This window comes from Phocoena phocoena, chromosome 1 (genome assembly GCF_963924675.1).
Source record: "Phocoena phocoena chromosome 1, mPhoPho1.1, whole genome shotgun sequence".
NCBI classification, from domain to species: Eukaryota; Metazoa; Chordata; class Mammalia; order Artiodactyla; family Phocoenidae; genus Phocoena; species Phocoena phocoena.
The window spans coordinates 150,035,939-150,054,425 of NC_089219.1; the positions used below are offsets into that span (position 1 = coordinate 150,035,939).

An 18,487-nucleotide genomic window follows, 5' to 3' on the forward strand; every position below is an offset into this window, starting at 1 on the left:
TATACAGAGCATTCTACCTAACAACAGAATACAGTCTTCTCAAGTGCACATGGGACATTTTCCAGGTGAGACCATATGTTAGTCACAGATGAAAAACACAAATTAATATTCTTCATAACATAATGACATAATAAATAATACATAATTATTATGTATTAATATGCTAGATTAATTAATTTGGTCAGTCTAAAAATTAAGTATTAATTAATCAATAGATTTAAAAAGAGAGATATACAAAATATATTCTTTGACCACAACAGGACAAACTTAAAAATCAAAATCAAAAGGGAAATTGGAAAATTCTCAAAATAGTGAAAATTAAAATTGAAAATTAAATTGCTTTTAAGCAACCAATGAGTCAAAGAAGAAATCAAAACGGCACTTAGAAAACATTTTGACATGAATGGAAATGAAAATTTAACATACCAAAACTTATGGAATTCAGCAAAAGCAGTGCTGAGGGGGAACTTTAAAGCCATAGATGCTTACAATAAAAAATGCAAAACATTACACACTCTGAAACCCAAGCCAGAGGCAGTAATTTGAAAGGAGCCTGGGTCAGACCCACTCGTTGATCTTGGAGAGCCTCCCAAAGAGGAAGGAGGCAACTGGTCTCCTCCTGGGAACACAGAGACTAGTGACAGTCATTTGGGAGGGCATTCTACCATGAGGACAGTGGTGCTTGCAAAACTGCCATTTTGGGAATGTCTCCCTAGCTTATTAGGGTTGGGGGCTTATCCACTCACCAGTTAGCTGGCATCAGCCCTAGGATGCACTGGGCTGAGGAGCCAGACACCCTGGGACCTAGTCTTGCCCACTAGCAGGTCGATACCAGCCCTAGGACACCCTTAGTCATGCAGATAGCTGCACCAAGATGCAGCCCCACCCATTAGTGGTCCATCAGTTTCTGCATGAGGCATGGCCTGGCAGCCAACCAGCCTTGGAGCCAGCACTGCCTATCAGTGTTCCCCAGTAGTTGACCCTGCCACAACAAAAGAGCCTATGCAACCCACATAAGGGACAACACTAGAGCATACAGGTATAGTAAACAGAGGGGAATATGTTGCTGGGCCATGTAAGACATTTCCTATATAAGACCACTTCTCCAATATTGAGAAACATAACTGAACTAGCTAGTATATAGAAATAAACACAGAGAATTAGGTAAATGGAAATCAGAAGAAAGCCAGGATACAAATACTTATATCAGACAAAATAATTTAAAACAAAGACTGCTACAAAAGGCAAAGAAGTACACTACATAAAGATCAAGGGATCAGTCCAAGAAGAAGATATAGCAATTTAAAATATATATGCACCCAATATACGACCACCTAAATATATAAGGAAAATTTAACGGATATAAAGGGAGAAATTGACAGCAACACAATAATAGTAGGGGACTTTAACACCCCACTTACATCAATGGACAGATCATACAGACAGGAAATCAATAAGGAAACACTGGCTTTAAATGATACATTAGATTGGATGGACATAATAGATATGTATGGAACATTACAGCCAAAGCAGAAGAATGTATTATACATTTTTTTCAAAGGCACATGGAACTTTCTCCAAGATATATCACATTCTAGGCCACAAAGCAAGCCTTGGTAAATTTAAGAAAATTGAAATCATATCAAGCATGTTTTCTGACCACAAAGACATGAGACTAGAAGTCAAGTATTAACAGTAACATGTGAAGGTTAAATGTTATGCTACTAAATAACCAATGGATCACTGATGTAATCAAAGAAGAATTAAAAAAAAAAAACACTGCAAATGAAAATGAAAACACAATGATCCAAAATCTATGGGATGCAGCAAAAGCAGTTCTAAGAGGGTAGTTTATAACAATACAAACTTACCTCAGTAAACAAGAAAAATCTCTATTAAACAACCTAAACTTACACCTAAAGGAAGTAGGAAAAGAAGAACAAACAAAACCCAAAGCTAGTAGAAGGAAAGAAATCATAAAGATCAAGGCAGAAATAAATGAAATGGAGAGAAAAAAATTAGAAAAGATCAGTGAAATGAAGACCTGATACTTTGAAAGATAAACAAGTTATAACCAGACTCATCAAGAAAAAAAGAGGGCCTAAATCAATAAAATCAAAATGAAGAACATACAACCAACACCACAGAAACACAAAGGATGATAAAAGTTTACTATGAACAACTATAAGGCAATAAAATGAACAACCCAGAAGAAATGCACAAATTCCTAAAAATGCACAATCTCCTAAGACTGAACAAGGAAGAAATAGAAAATATTAACTGACCAATTACCAGTAATGAAATTAAATCACTAATACAAAAACTCTCAACAAACTAAAGTCACACAGGTGAGTTCTAGCAAACATTTAGAGAAGAGTTGATACTTATCTTTCTCAAAATACATTGTACAGCACAGGGAATATTGCCAATATTTTATGATAACTATAAATGGATTATAATCTATAAAAGTTTTGAATCACTATGTTGTACACCTGAAACTAATATAATATTGTAAATCAATTATACCTCATTAAAAATGTTAACACCTATCCTTCTCAAGCTATTTCAAAAAATATAAATGGAAGGAACACTTTCAAATGCATTCTAAAAGGCCAGGATCACCCTGATACTAAAACTAGACAAAGACACCACAACAAAAGAAAATTATAGACCAATATCTTTGATGAACATAGCTGCAAAAGTGCTTAATAAAATATTAGCAAACAAATTCAAAACTACTTTAAAAGGATCATACACCATGATCAAGTGGGATTTATCTCAGGGATGTATGGATGGTTCAATATCATCAGTCAGTGTGATATAACACATTAACACATTGAAGAATAAAAATCATAGATTATCTCACAGATGCAGAAAGCTTTTTAACAAATTTAACATCCATTTATGATAAAAAAAAAAACCTCTCAACATAGTGCATATAGAGGGAACATACCTCAATATAATATAGGCCATATATGACAAGCCCACAAATAACATACTCAGTGGTAACAAGCAGAAAGCATTTCCTCTGAGATCAGGAACAGGACAAGGATGCCCACTCTCACCACTTTTATTCAACATGGTATTGGAAGCCCTAGCCACAGGCATCAAACAAGAAAAATACATGTTAGGAATCCAAATTGGAAAGGAGGAAGTAAAACTGTTACTGTCTGCTGATGATTTGCTACTATATACAGAAAATCCTAAAGATGCCACCAAAAACTATTAGAACTAAGTAATCAATTAAGTAAAGTTGAAGGATAAAAAGTTAATGTACAGGGCTTCCCTGGTGGCACAGTGGTTGAGAATCTGCCTGCCGATGCAGGGGACACGGGTTTGAGCCCTGGTCTGGGAAGATCCCACATGCCGCAGAGCAACTGGGCCCATGAGCCACAACTACTGAGCCCGTGAGCCACAACTACTGAGCCTACGCATATGGAGCCTGTGCTCCGCAACAAGAGAGGCCGCGATAGTGAGAGGCCCACGCACCATGATGAAGAGTGGCCCCCGTGGGCTTCCCTGGTGGCGCAGTGGTTGAGAGTCCGCCTGTTGATGCAGGGGACACGGGTTCATGCCCCGGTCCGGGAAGATCCCAAATGCCGCAGAGTGGCTGGGCCCGTGAGCCATGGCCGCTGACCCTGCGCGTCCGGAGCTTGTGCTCTGCAACGGGAGAGGCCGCAACAGTGAGAGGCCCGCATACCACAAAAAAAAAAACAAAAGAGTGGCCCCCACTTGCCACAACTAGAGAAAGCCCTCGCACAGAAACAAAGACCCAACACAGCCATAAATAAATAAATAAATAAATAAATTTTAAAAAAAGAATAACAACCCAAGCCAAGCTGTAGGATGTTATTTGAAATTCAAAATAGATTAAAAAAGAAAAAGTTAATGTACAGAAATCTGTTGTGTTTCTATACACTAAAAACAAACTAGCAGTCAGATAAATTAATAAAACAATCCCATTTGTAACTGCATCAAAAGAATAAAGTACCTAGGAATAAACTTAACCAAGGAGGTAAAAGACCTCTACTTGGAAAACTGTAAGATGCAATGAAAGAAATTGAAGGTGACAGAAGAAAATGGAAAGATATACCATGCTCATGGATTGGAAGAGTTAATATTGTTAAAACAACCATATTCCACAAGACAATCTTCAGGTTCAATGCAATCCCTATCAAAATACCAATGGCATTTTTCACAGAACTAGAACAAATAATTCTAAAATTTGTATGGAAACACAACAGACCCCATATAACCAAACAATCTTGAGGAACAACAAAGCTGGAGTTATCACATCCCCTTATTTCAAAGTGTACTACAAAGCTACGGTAACCAAAACAATGTGATACATAAACAGACACATGGATTAATGAAACAGAATAGATTGACCAGAAATATACCCATGCTTATATGGTCAATTAATCTATGGCAAAGGAGACAAGAATATGCAATGGGGAAGAGACAGTCTCTTGAATAAATGGTGTTGGGAAAAATGGATACATGCAAAAGAATCAAACTAGACTACTTTCTCAAACCGCATACAAAAATAAAGTAAAAATGGATTAAAGACTTAAATGTAGGACCTGAAACCATAAAACTTCTAGAAGAAAGCATAGCTAGTATGCTCTTTGATATCAGTCTTAAAAATATTTTTTCAGATCTGTCCCCTCTGTAAGGGAAACAAAAACAAAAAATAAACAAATGGAACTACATCAAACTAAACACTGTTCACACAGCAAAGAAAACTATCAACAAAATGAAATGTGAGAAGATATTTGCAAATGATATATCTGATAGAATGTTAATACTCAAAATACACAAAGAACTCATACAACTCAAAATTTTAAAAAAATTAAAAATGGGCAGAGGACTTGAACAGACATTTTTCCAAGGAAGACATACAGGTGGCCACTAGACATGTAAAAAGATGCTTAACATCTAATCATCAAGGAAATGCAAGTCAAAAGCATGATGAGTAATCACCCCACACTTATCAGAATGACTGTGATCAAAAGACAACAAATAACAAGTGTTGGTGAGGAAATGGAGAAAAAGGAACATCATGTAAATTGGTATAGCCATTTTGGAAAACAGTGTGGAGGCTCCTCAAGAAGATAAAAATATAACTACGATATGATCCATCAATTCCACTTCTGAGTATTTTTATGAAGATAAGAAAATCATTAATTCGAAAAAGTATATGCACCCCTATGTTCATTGCAGTATTATTGAAAATAGCCAAGATATGGTAGCAAACTATCTGCCCTTAAATAGAATGACTGTGTTAAATATATACATAATTAATATATGAATTTCATGTATATATGAATTCATGTATATATGAATATATATATATTCATGTATATATTCATGATATATCTTCATATATTATATATATGAATTATATATAATATATATTCACGTATATATTCATATTCATGTATATGTATATATTCATATACATATATATGTATACATGTATATATGTATATATGAAGTTTTAAGTTGTCAAATTAGATGTATGTATGTACACACAAAAAAAAAATGGAATAGAATTCAGCCATGAAAACAGGGAAATCATGCCATTAGCAACAATGTGGATGGGCCTAGAGAGTATCATGCTAAGTGAGATAAGTCAGACAGAGAAATACAAATATTGCATGATTTCACCTATATGTGCAATTTAAACATAAAGCAAATGAAGAAACATAACAAAACAGAAACAGACTCCAGTTACAGAGAACAAAAAGGTGGTTGCCAGAGGGAGGAGAAGTGAAATAGGTGAAGGAGATTAAGAGGTACAAACCTCCAGTTACAAAAGAAATGTTACAAGGATGAAATGTACAGCGTGGAGAAAATAGTCAATAAATTGTAATAACTTTGTATGGTGAGGATGGTAACTAGACTTACCATGGTAATCATCTTGAAATGTATGGGAATATCAAATCCCTATGTGATGCACTTGGAACTAATTTAATTTGTAGGTAAATTATTCTTCCATTAGAAGTTAGAAGAGAGCTCTAAAATAAACAACCTAATGTTACCACTTAAGGATCTAGAGAAAGAAGAACTAAACCCAAAACCAGCAGAAGGAAGTAAGTAGTAAAGATTAAAGCAGAAATAAAAAATAGAGAAGAGAAATTCATAGAGAACATCAATGAAACCAAAAGTTCATTTTCAAAAAGAGCAAGAGCCGGGGAGGGGTGTGGTGAATTGCAAGATTGGGATTGACATATATACACTACTATGTATAAAACAGATAACTAGTGAGGACCTACTGTATAGAACAGCGAACTCTACTCAATGCTCTATGGTGACCTAAATGGGAAGGAAATGCAAAGAAGAGGGGATATATGTATACGTATAGCTGATTCACTTTGCGTATAGCAGAAACTAACACAACATTGTGAAGCAACTATACTCCAATAAAAATTAATTTTAAATAAAAGGAGCAAGAAAATTAACAAACCCTTAGCTAGATGGACTAAGAAAAAAGAAAGATCCAAATTACTAAAATCAGAAATGAAAGTGGGGATATTATCACTTAGTTCTACAGGAAAAAGAATATTATGAGAGTTCTATGAATAATTTTATGCCAACAAATGGATAGCCTAGATATAATGGACAAATTCCTATAAATACAAAACCTACCAAGACTTAATTATTAAAAAAATAGAATATCTGAATTGACTGACTACTAAAGAGATTGAATCAGTAGTCAAAAATCTCCCAATAAAGGAGAGTCCTAGACCTGATGTTTTCACTTGTTAATTCTGCCAAACATTTAAAAGAGAAGTAATACCAATCCTTCTCAACCTTTTCCAAAAAATTGAAGAGGAAGGAAGTCTTCTGAACTTATGCTATGAGACCAGTGTAACCGTGACACCAAAGCTAGATAAAAACATTACAAGAAAGGAAGCTACAGAACAATATCCTTTATAAACACTGAGCAAAAATCCTCAACATTATACTAGCAAACAATTCATCAGCATATAAAAAGGATTGAAAACCATGACCAAATGGAAATTATTCCTAGAATGCTAGGATGGCTCAACACATGAAAATCAATCAATGTAACATGCCACGTCAACAGAATGAAGGGAAAAAGCCACATGATCATCTCAATTGGAGAAGAAAAAGCATTTGACAAAATTCAACATCTTTCATGATAAAAAATACTCAACAAACAAGGAGCAGATGGAAACTGCCTCGAGATAATAAATGCCATACATGAAAAACACAATGCAAACATCATACTCAATGGAGAAAATATGAAAGATTTTCCTCTAAGATGAGAAAAGGCAAGGAGGCTCACTTTTACCATTTCAATTCAATATAGTACTGGAAGTTCTAGGCAGAGCAATTAAGCAAGAAAAATAAATAAAAGGCATCCAAATTGGAAAGAAAGAAGTAAACTTATCCCTGTTTGCAGATGATATGATTGTATATGTATAACACCCTAAATATTCCACCCATACACAAAAATATTAGAACTATTAAATGAATTCAGCAAAATATGATTAAAGTTAATATTAAGAAAACCTATTGCATTTCCACAGTGTATAATATTTACCCTATAAATTCATATTTTAAAATAAATGCCCAGTATCCCCAATATATACTTTTAAAGGAGCTCTGTAGAACAAAAGTTACTATTAAAGGCTCAGTACCTCTTTTTGAGATGCTTCACTCCCTTGCAGCAGTCTTAAAAATAAGTTTTTCTAACTAAGAGATCATGATCAACATTATCGTCCAGGTTAGGCAGATCAACTTGGATCTTGTAAAACTACAGGTTATCTCAAGATGAGTAACTTTGGTTGGCAATTCTACCTCCTATTTCCATAAGCCCTACTTAAACTCTGAGAACTGACAATTTTAAACAGGGTACTCTTTATTTTCAAGAATAAAGTTACCATGATTACTACATCTTAAATACATACAATAGGCGTATTATTACATATAGTAAGTTATACAGTTTTACTTTGCTTCAATTTAAACTTCTTTCTAATTACACATCTTTTAAGTCTTCATAAAAACAAGAGTTGCTTGGCTATAAGTACAACTTGTCACATAGAAAGCAAAATGAAATCAAATTTATAGGAATGCTTAAGAAGAGGAGCAAGACAAAAATGGAATTAGTAACATTTAACCTTATTTCCTCTAAGGAGCATCTTACTTACCCCTCATTACAAACATAGTGAGCTTGTGAACCAAACATAGTACTTCCATTTACATAGTTAACTTGGCCATTTACAGGATCTCCTAGATTAGGACACAATTTTCCTAAAAGAAAACATTCAAATATGTTGGTTTATACCAATTTCAAAAATAGACTTAAATCAAATTCAAAATTCTACATTTCTTGTTAGAATTCACGGGAATCTTATTGTTCATCTGTTATTTTTTCCTTATTATATGGCCAAATATGATTCATATTTACCCAGGCAACCAATTGCCAAGAAAAAGATTCCTTGGGGATTTCTCAAAGCCTGCAAAAATGCATTGCAATCTAAAACCTATATTCACATGAGAAAACCATCATCGCACTAGTGGAATATGCATGCTAAAATGTGTGAAAATTTCCAGAAACATAAAACAATTTTTTTTTGTTTACTTACTTGTACAGGCCTCCTGTAGAGGTGACCATGTATTATCATCCTGACAAACAGCAGAGGTGGGAAGAGGAGGAGCCATGGGCCGGAAACCTAGGCGACATTTATAGTGTATAGTTTCCCCAGGACTATAATTGGGTTTTGGGGCATGCTGGAGCCTCATAGTTTCAAATCTCGGTGGATCACCACAGGCATCTAAGTAGGAGAGAATAAGAACATGAAAATAAAGTACTTTATCTCCTTCATCAGCCAGGGACTGTGGCCTGACATCAGGTAAGTAATACGGAATAAATAGATTCTTGGCAAGATTTTAAATGACTGTCCCATGCTTTTACCCAAGTGGTAGTAGTAGCAAAGGATGTTCCTTGCTTACTTTAAATAACAATCTATTAGCTTTTGGTTTGTTGAGAAATAAGGTGAACTTTCATTCAACACTAAATTGAAGAGATAACAGTGCTTTTGGTTTTAAAATATATTTATATGTATGTATCCTTCCCCACTTCTTTCCAAATCCAAAACTCACCTCTCCTCTTTTCTATAGTATATAGCACTCTGCTCAGATTACTCTTCTGCAGTTTGAAACACAAGCACTTGTCACTTCAGGCTCAGTTTCCTCTCAGAATGCAAGGTCATAGAGGGCTGGGATCATATGCCTTCTTTTTGTACTACACTCTCTACACACTGGGTGCTCAAGAAATGCTATGGTAAGAGGTAAATATCAAATAAGCATTGTGGATTTCATAGATAAAAATAAATATGGATTAAAATATTTAAAAATATGACTTCCTTTTATTTGTTTCATATTAGTGAATTGAGCATTTTATAAATAAATGGACACCCTTTAAATACTAAATTTTATTACTTTGAATAGGCTTACATAAAAAATTGGTTTCTTGGACATTACTGTAAACATAATTTAATCTCCCTTCACTGATTCCTGGATCATGCATTCCCTTAGAAGTTCCCTGCAGTAGCCGTTGGGTTGTTTATACAATATATCCTGACAGTAAAGCTGCTATGTTGTTATGTTTTTAAAATTTTTTACTTCTGGCCTTTGTTTGTGGGGGTTCTTCCCTAGGAAATGTCATTCCTGCTTCAGCAAGTTCTCTTCCTTTTAATTGTCTGTGCACTTGAAAATCTTATAAATCTGATAGAAAATTCAATACTATAATGGAGACAAATAAAGTAAAGTCCTAAAGGGCTAAAATAATGCAGAGGCATCTCCTATAAGGTTAAGGACCTAAGGAGAAGGGAGATAGACCTATTTTGATACGTGAGGAGTCTTCTTTCTTACTCCCTGGATCTCAGTCTTCACACTGAGAGAACTCTACATGTAAGATAATAAAATTAGAATGCTCCCTAACACCATACACACAAAAAAAACCTCAAAATGGATTAAAGACCTAAATGTAAGGCCAGAAACTATAAAACTCTCAGAGGAAAACACAGGAAGAACACTCTTTGACAAAAATCACAGTTACATCTTTTTTGACCCACCTCCTAGAGTAATGGAAATAAAAACAAAAATAAACAAATGGGACCTATGAAACTTAAAAGCTTTTGCACAGAAAAGGAAACCATAAGCAAGACGAAAAGACAACCCTCAGAATGGGAGAAAATATTTGCAAACCAATCAACAAAGGATTGATCTCCAAAATATACAAACAGCTCATGCAGCTCAATATTAAAAAAACAAAAAAAACAAATCCAAAAATGAGCAGAAGACCTAAATAGACATTCTCCAAAGAAGACATACAGATGGCCAAGAAGCACATGAAAAACTGCTCAATATCACTAATTATTAGAGGAATGCAAATCAAAACTACAATGAGAAGAAGGAGGCAAGAATATACAATGGAGAAAAGACAGCCTCTTCAATAACTGATGCTGGGAAAACTGGACAGCTACATGTAAAAGAATGAAATTAGAACACTCCCTAACACCATACACAAAAATAAACTCAAAATGGATTAAAGACCTAAATGTAAGGCCAGACACTATCAAACTCTTAGAGGAAAACATAGGCAGAACACTCTATGACATAAATCACAGCAAGATCCTTTTTGACCCACCTGCTAGAGAAATGGAAGCAAAAACAAGAATAAACAAATGTGACCTAATAAAACTTAAAAACTTTTGCACAGCAAAGGAAACCATAAACAAGATGAAAAGACAACCCTCGAATGGGAGAAAATATTTGCAAACAAAGCAACTGACAAAGGGTTAATCTCCAAAATATACAAGCAGCTCATGCAGCTCAATATCAAAAAAACAAACAACCCAATCCAAAAATGGTCAGAAGAGTTAGATAGACATTTCTTCAAAGAAGACATACGGATTGTCAACAAACACATGAAAGGATGCTCAACATCACTAATCATTAGAGAAATGCAAATCAAAACTACAATGAGGTATCACCTCACACCAGTCAGAATGGCCATCATCAAAAAATCTATAAACAATAAATGCTGGAGAGGGTGTGGAGAAAAGGGAACTCTCTTGCACTGTTGGTAGGAATGTAAATTGATACAGCCACTATGGAGAACAGTATGGAGGTTCCTTAAAAAACTAAAAAAAGAATTACCATATGACCCACCAATCCCACTACTGCATATACCCAGAGAGAACCATAATTCAAGAAGACACATGCACCCCAGTGTTCATTGCAGCGCTATATTCAATAGCCCGGTCATGGAAACAACCTAACTGTCCATTGACAGATAAATGGATAAAGAAGATGTGGTACAAAATGTTCATTGCAGCTCTATTTACAATAGCCAGGACATGGAAGTAACCTAAGTGTCCATCAACAGATGAATGGATAAAGAAGATGTGGCACATATATACAATGGAATATTACTCAGCCATAAAAGGGAATGAAACTGAGTTATTTGTAGTGAGGTGGATGGACCTAGAGACTGTCATACAGAGCGAAGTAAGTCAGAAACAGAAAAACAAATATCATATATTAACGCATATATGTGGATTCTAGAAAAAAATGGTACAGATGAACCGGTTTGCAATGCAGAAATAGAGACACCAATGTAGAGAACAAAAGTATGGATACCAAGGGGGGAAGTGGGGGCTGGGATGAATTGGGAAATTGGGATTGACATATATACGCTAATATGTGTAAAATAGATAACTAATAAGAACCCGCCGTATAGCACAAGGAACTCTACTTCACTTTGCTGTACAGCAGAGACTAACACAACATTGTAAAACAAAAAAAAGAGAGAGAGAGAGAACTCTAAACAAGTGAAATGTTACCCCCCTTTTACATCATATTCTAAATTCTAAACTCTCTTGATGCTCTGTCCAACATTTCATTTACACCATGTCCTGATATCCACCTACTGGCAAAATGTTTTCAAAATTTCCTCTATGCTGATCTTGATATATGAATGCTCCTCAATCAACTGCCCAAAACAAAACAAAAGTAAAAGGCAAACAAAAAGATGTAGTTATTAAAAACATCGTTTAAAGGTTTTTATAGAGTTGAATTTTATTAATAACATTAAATTTACTGAACACTCTGAGCCATACATTCTCATTTTACAATAGGAAAAAATTGGGCTAGAAATGCTATATAACTCCATTCTACATACAAATGTATAACATCATTCTAGAATTTCCTGGAACCAAGAAAAAAATCAAGTTAACAGCATGCCCATAATTAAACTATACAAGTGTCCTTTGTCTTATGCATTCGATTTCAGTAACTATCTCGAAAGGGTATCACGCAGAAAGAATTCCTGATATGACTCTCACATACAGTGCTCCATATGGAAATGTCAATCGAATGGTTTAATCCATTCAACTAGCTTGAATTATTTCTTCCCACTAACATGCATCACGAAAGACATGCTTTCAACTATGTGCAGTTTAGAATGTTTGCTTTGGCAACCAGTTGATTACAAGCTCTATACACTGTAATAAATCAGGTCCAATATCATATGTTTTTTTTTTTTTTTTTTTTTGCGGTATGCGGGCCTCTCACTGCTGTGGCCTCTCGCGTTGCGGAGCACAGGCTCTGGACGCGCAGGCTCAGCGGCCATGGCTCACGGGCCCAGCCGCTCCAAGACATGTGGGATCTTCCCAGTCCGGGGCACGAACCCGCGTCCCCTGCATCGGCAGGCGGACTCTCAACCACTGCGCCACCAGGGAAGCCCATCATATGTTTTTAATCAAAGAATTTCTTCTCTTACTCAGATTACTGAAGTCTTTTTTCCTGTGTAGATTTTCAAACTAAACATTCCCAGCTTCAGAAAAATAGTATTTTGACTAAGTTTTTTCTAGATATTTTACAATATAATTATTATTAGGCTGCAATGCTATACTTTAACAATAGATGCCATTATATAATATGACAGGCTGAATTCAGAAAATTCCCCAATTTTCCAGATGAGTTTCAGGAAAATGAAATAGTCTCTACTATGGACGAAGAGAACTATTCACTTTCTGTACACTTAACAAAAATGACGCAAGCACTCTTGACCTGCTTGCAAAAATTAAAAGTAACTCTCTGAGTCAAGCACGCACCCACATCCCTGACCAGGTGGTACCTTCTGAAAATCATGATCTCTGACCAAAAGTGGAACCTCAATGAAACCTGACCATCCCACCCCCTCTCTCACTGTCTATACAAACTATTTTTTAAATGAATATCAAAACAAAAATTTATTGAAACTAATGTCCACGCTTGTACAAATTAACTTTTTAAAAGGCTGGTACAATGCTTGTAAGCAAGAACATCTGTATCCTACGACACTGAACATCTTTTTATCAGACTTGGAAAATGTGCCGCGTAAACACAGTTCTAGTTGGTGGGGAAGATGAAACTGGATTGCAGATGTAAAGGAACATCAGTTGCAAAGGAAGAATACTAAATGCCAAGCAATACATTGTCTTTAGAAATAATACATTATTATTTTTTACTTTCTCTCAGTTTGCCTTTCTTTGTAGGTAGGCCTAGGCACAGGCTTGGGAGAAAGGCTTCATGTTTACGGAAAATGCCAGATAAGGTACTTTGAATTCACCCCTCTACATGGTTAACTTACTTCCTTGGAACGTTAATATGTATAAAAGTATGATGGTAACTAGGTGAAATGAGGCAGAAAGACAATAAAAATATATACCGAGGAGTTTGAATGCTCAGAGGTGGGTCTGCCATGACAGGGGTCATTCGTGTTACCTATTTTAAAACTTTCTTTCCTTTCTCAAAGGCAGACTCTTGCATCTAACCTATCAGTTTTATTTCTCAATTCCCACTCATTTATAAGCCATATATAAGTTTCTGAGTAGGTCTTCTTACCGGTCTCTCCACCTTTCATTCAGTTCATTTCCACATTGCCACCAGAGTAATACTGACATGATACTTACGACCGAGGCTCTAGGCAGGTACTTTTTTAAAAAAAATTCCAGGGCTTCCCTGGTGGCGCAGTGGTTAAGAGTCCACCTACCGATGCAGGTTCGTGCCCCGGTCCGGGAGGATCCCACATGCCGCGGAGCGGCTACGCCCGTGAGCCGTGGCCGCTGAGCCTGCGCGTCCGGAGCCTGTGCTCCGCAACGGGAGAGGCCACAACAGTGAGAGGCCCTCGTACCGCAAAAGAAAAAAAAAAAAATTCCAGTTTCATTGAGATATAATCGACATACAGCACTGTATAAGTTTAAGTTGTACAGCATAATGATTTGACTTACATATATCATGAAATGATTACCACAATAGGTTTGGTGAACACTCATCACCTTATACAGATACAAAGTTAAATAAATAATTTAAAAAATGTTTTCCTTGTGATGAGAACTCAGGATATACTCTCTTGACTGCTGTTATATATAAGGGACAGATTGCTAATTATATTTATCATGTTGTACACTACACACCTAGTACTTAATTATCTTTTAACTGGAAGCTTGTACTTTATGTCTACCTTCATCTAATTCTCCATCCCCTCACCCTCCATCTCTGATGACCACAAATCTAATCTCTTTTTCTATAGGTTTGTTTGTTTTTAAAGTATAATTGACCTACAACACTATGCTATTTCCTGTTACACAACACAGTGATTTGATATTTCCATACGTTTCAAAATGATCATCACAAAGTGTAGTTACAATTTGTCACCATACAAAGATATTACATAATTTGACTGTATTCTCCACATTGTACATTTTATACCTGTGACTCATTTATTTTGTAACTGCAAGTTTATACCTCTTAATCTCTCTCACCTATTTCTCTCCTACCTCCCGCCCCCCCCCGAAACAAACTGTTTGTTCTCTATGACTCTATTTCTGTTTATTTAAGTTTGTTTATGTTTTACTTTTGTAGACCCACATAGAAGTGAAATCATACATTGTCTTTCTCTGTTTGACTTATTTCACTTAGCATAATATCTTATAGTTCCATTCATGATGTTGCTAATGGCAAGATTTCATTATTTTTTTTATGGCTGAGTAACTTTCCATTTTGTATATAGCCACATATATATTATATAATATTAATATATATTATACATATAATATATTATTATACGTATAATATATTAGCATATTAATATAATAAATATATTATTATATATTAATATAATATATAACATATATTTATTATATATTAATATATATCATAATATAATATATAAGATATATATATATTTTTTTCTTTCTTTCTTTCTTTTTGCGGTACGCGGGCCTCTCACTGTTGTGGCCTCTCCCGCTGCGGGGCACAGGCTCCGGATGCACAGGCTCAGCAGCCATGGCTCACGGGCCCAGCCGCTCCGCGGCACGTGGGATCTTCGCGGACCGGGTCATGAACTCGTATCCCCTGCATCGGCAGGCGGACTCTCAACCACTGTGCCACCAGGGAAGCCCTGTGCCAACCAATATTTTAAATGTTTTGTTAGAAGAGCTCCTTTTAACATTTCTTGTAAGATAGGTCTAGTGTTGATGAACTCCCTCAGCTTTTGTTTGTCTGGGAAAATTTTTATTTTTCCTTCATATCAGAATGATAACTTTTCTGGATAGAGTATTCTTGGGTGACAGTTTTTATCTTTCAATATTTTTGAGAATTCCATTCCACACCTTACTGTCCTGAAGACTTTCTGCTGAGAAACTTGCTAATAGCATAATGGGGGTTCTTTTATAGGCTACCATCCTTTTTCCCTGCCTCCTTTTAAAACTCTTTGTCACTGACTTTTGACAATTTTAATATGTATCTTGGAGAAGGTCCTTTTTCTTGAGATAATTAGGTGTTCTCTTAGCTTCATGAAATTCTATATCCAGTTCCTTCCTAGTTTTGGGAAATTCTGTTATTGTTTCTTTAAGTAAATTCTCTGCCCCCACTATCACTCTGTTCTGGGATACCCATGACCCTAATGTTGCTGTACCTAAGAAAGTTGGAAAGCTTTCGTAGAATTTTCTCATTTTAAAAAATATCTTATTTCTCTTTCCTCTCCTACTTGTATCATTTTAGATTTCTATCTTTGAGCTCACTAATTCTCTCTTCTATATGGTCTCCTCTATCTCCATGCTTTCTAAGGCATTCTTCAACTCATTTATTGAGTTCTTCACCTCCAGAACTTAAATTCGGCTCTTTTTTAGAGTTTTAATCCGTTTGGTTAAGTATTCCTTCTGTTCATCAATTTTATTCCTGAGTTCATTGAACTGCCTTTCTCAGTTTTCTTATGGCTCACTGAGTTTCTTCATGACAGCTATTTTAAATCCTCTATGAGTTAGATCACAATATTCTGGGACTTTAAGTTTGGTTTCTAGGAGTTGTCATTTTCTTCTTGTGGTACAGTGTTAGTGTGGTTCTTCTTGGTGCTTGATGGTGCTTAATGATGCTTCATGGTTCCTCTGCCTGTGCCTCTGAAGTAGTGAACACCTACCTATTTGATTCTAATAATTCAACGTTAGAAATTAGAGGTCTTTCTTTTGTTTTCCAGCAGGTGGCACTATAGCACAAGCCTTTGGTTTCTCTTACCTGTGCTGCCTCTGGCAAGAGTTCTAAGTGGGCTCTTTTCACCCTCCACTGCCTCTTTCGGAGGTGTTGCTCAGTGGCCACCTTATCAATTCTTATGCCTCTGTGGTTGTTGGTGCCTTGCTGCTGTCAGTATCACTGGCATCACCACATGCGGCTCAGGGGTGGTGGGTTCTGCTGCATCCAGGATCCTAAGTCACAGCCTCCATCACTAAAGGGGGACCAAAGGTGGGGCCAGCGCCTTCTCTGACCTGACTGCTACATGCACAACATGAGCTTCCCAGCCGCACACAAAGCAAGCAGTAGCTTACTTGTCCCACACTTGGCAGCACTGGGTGGCCAGTTCTACAAAGCACACACCAGGGAACACCCTGCGCAGGCTCCCCCAGCCCAGTCCAGCCGGGCACAAACACCCCACTTGCAAAGTATCTCCCCGCCCAGAGAACATAGGGGAAATCGTCCCCACAGGCACAGCAACAGCCTAGTAACATCCCCAGGCACCTGGGCGCTCAAGAGCAAGCCGTTACCAGCAGCACCAGGTCAGCACTCCTGTCCCCAAATGGCAGTCAGACCCAGAAACACCCTGCAAGCTTTTGCTAGTGACCCAGCTTGGCCCTTGGTAAGCCCCAGCTGCGCCCACCAACCCCCACTTCTCAGTGCGCACCACCAAGCAAGCCTTCTCCTCAGGCACTATGTGGTCCCCGCTCCCCTAGATCCCCGAACGGCGTGACCCGGGGACACTGTGGCCACGCCTTCTATCCCAACCCCTTATGACCCCGGGTGGACCCAGCACCGCGACTCCGACCCGAGACAAAAAGCAAAGCTCCCCACACACTCGGTTCCAGTCGGCCTGCTTCCCAACCCGCTCTAGTTCGCAGCCAGGACGCACACTCTCTCCAGGCTCCTACCGGAGAATATGGGTAGCAGGAGAACTAAGGCCACGAAAATCATCCCAACGATGATTTTCTCGGGGCGGCCGGGAGGTGCTGTGTGCGATACGTAAGCTGCTATCATTTTCGGGGAGATCAGCGGGAAACGTGAGACCAGCCCAGCCGAGATCTGACTTCAGTTACCAGACGCAACAATCCCCAGTCTCACAAAGCGTCAAGTGCGGTCACGCAGGTGGGCGTGGCCTGAGCTGCACCAGGGACGGAAGTGTGGGCCTGGCGAGGCCAATGGACGGGATGCAAGGCGGGGCTCCCGGACAGGCGGGGCGTGGCCCTGGCTTGAGTCTAACCAGTGTGTGCGCGGGGAGCTTTGAGACTCCCGCTCGGGCCCTGACTGTCTCTGACTCCTCCGTCTGCAGACCTAAAGGAGAGCTCTGGCGGCTTGCGGGAAGTGGCTGGTTCACCGCCTCCTCGTGAACAAACTGTTACCACCCTACGCAGGAACGGTGGAAAGAAATCAGGGCTGGCGCAGTCATCATTGTCCCTTTTCCGGAAAGCTGGATTAAAGAATCAAGCGCATCGACCTGAAAATAGAAACCTAGAGCCCAGGCAGTGGGTCACCGTGGGGCCCACATCCCTCATGACTCCAGTTTGGACCTGGGGCACTCCAAACTGTCCGGACTTCTGGGCCCTTTCTCAGTCTTTAGCATTAGTCAGTCATAACTCGGGATCATAGTTGAGGTTTCCGTGGTTGAGTGTATGCTACTGAAGTTTCTCATGGCCTGATAGATTTCAGAATTAGGAAAGGTTTGGCTATTGCTCTCCCAACTGCTAAAGTCAATTAGTCTCTTCCGTGTTCCCAGGAGAGCACCCCTGGGAAGGTAAATTATTAACACCGGACCATTAGCTTATTGGGCCTCAACTCTATGGAGCCCTTGCCCTTGAGCAACTAAGTGTCTTATTGAAGATGAAATACACGTACATATAAAAGGTAAGGACAAGGGTGC

General features: G+C 37.7%; 1 protein-coding gene across 1 annotated transcript in view; it reads right to left on the bottom strand.

Moving 5' to 3' along the window:
• The window catches only part of LOC136118053 (membrane cofactor protein-like), a gene marked incomplete at its 3' end in the record, with an annotated part of 31,205 nt that extends 13,598 nt beyond the window's left edge, over nucleotides 1-17,607 (bottom strand). Inside the window, exons 1-3 of the mRNA XM_065871184.1 lie at nucleotides 17,502-17,607; nucleotides 8,619-8,807; nucleotides 8,181-8,283 (exon numbers count right to left, since the gene is read on the bottom strand). Of these exons, the coding sequence (XP_065727256.1) occupies nucleotides 8,181-8,283; nucleotides 8,619-8,807; nucleotides 17,502-17,607 (398 nt within the window). The remainder of the gene's footprint in view (nucleotides 1-8,180; nucleotides 8,284-8,618; nucleotides 8,808-17,501) is intronic.
• Nucleotides 17,608-18,487: the final 880 nt, after the last annotated feature.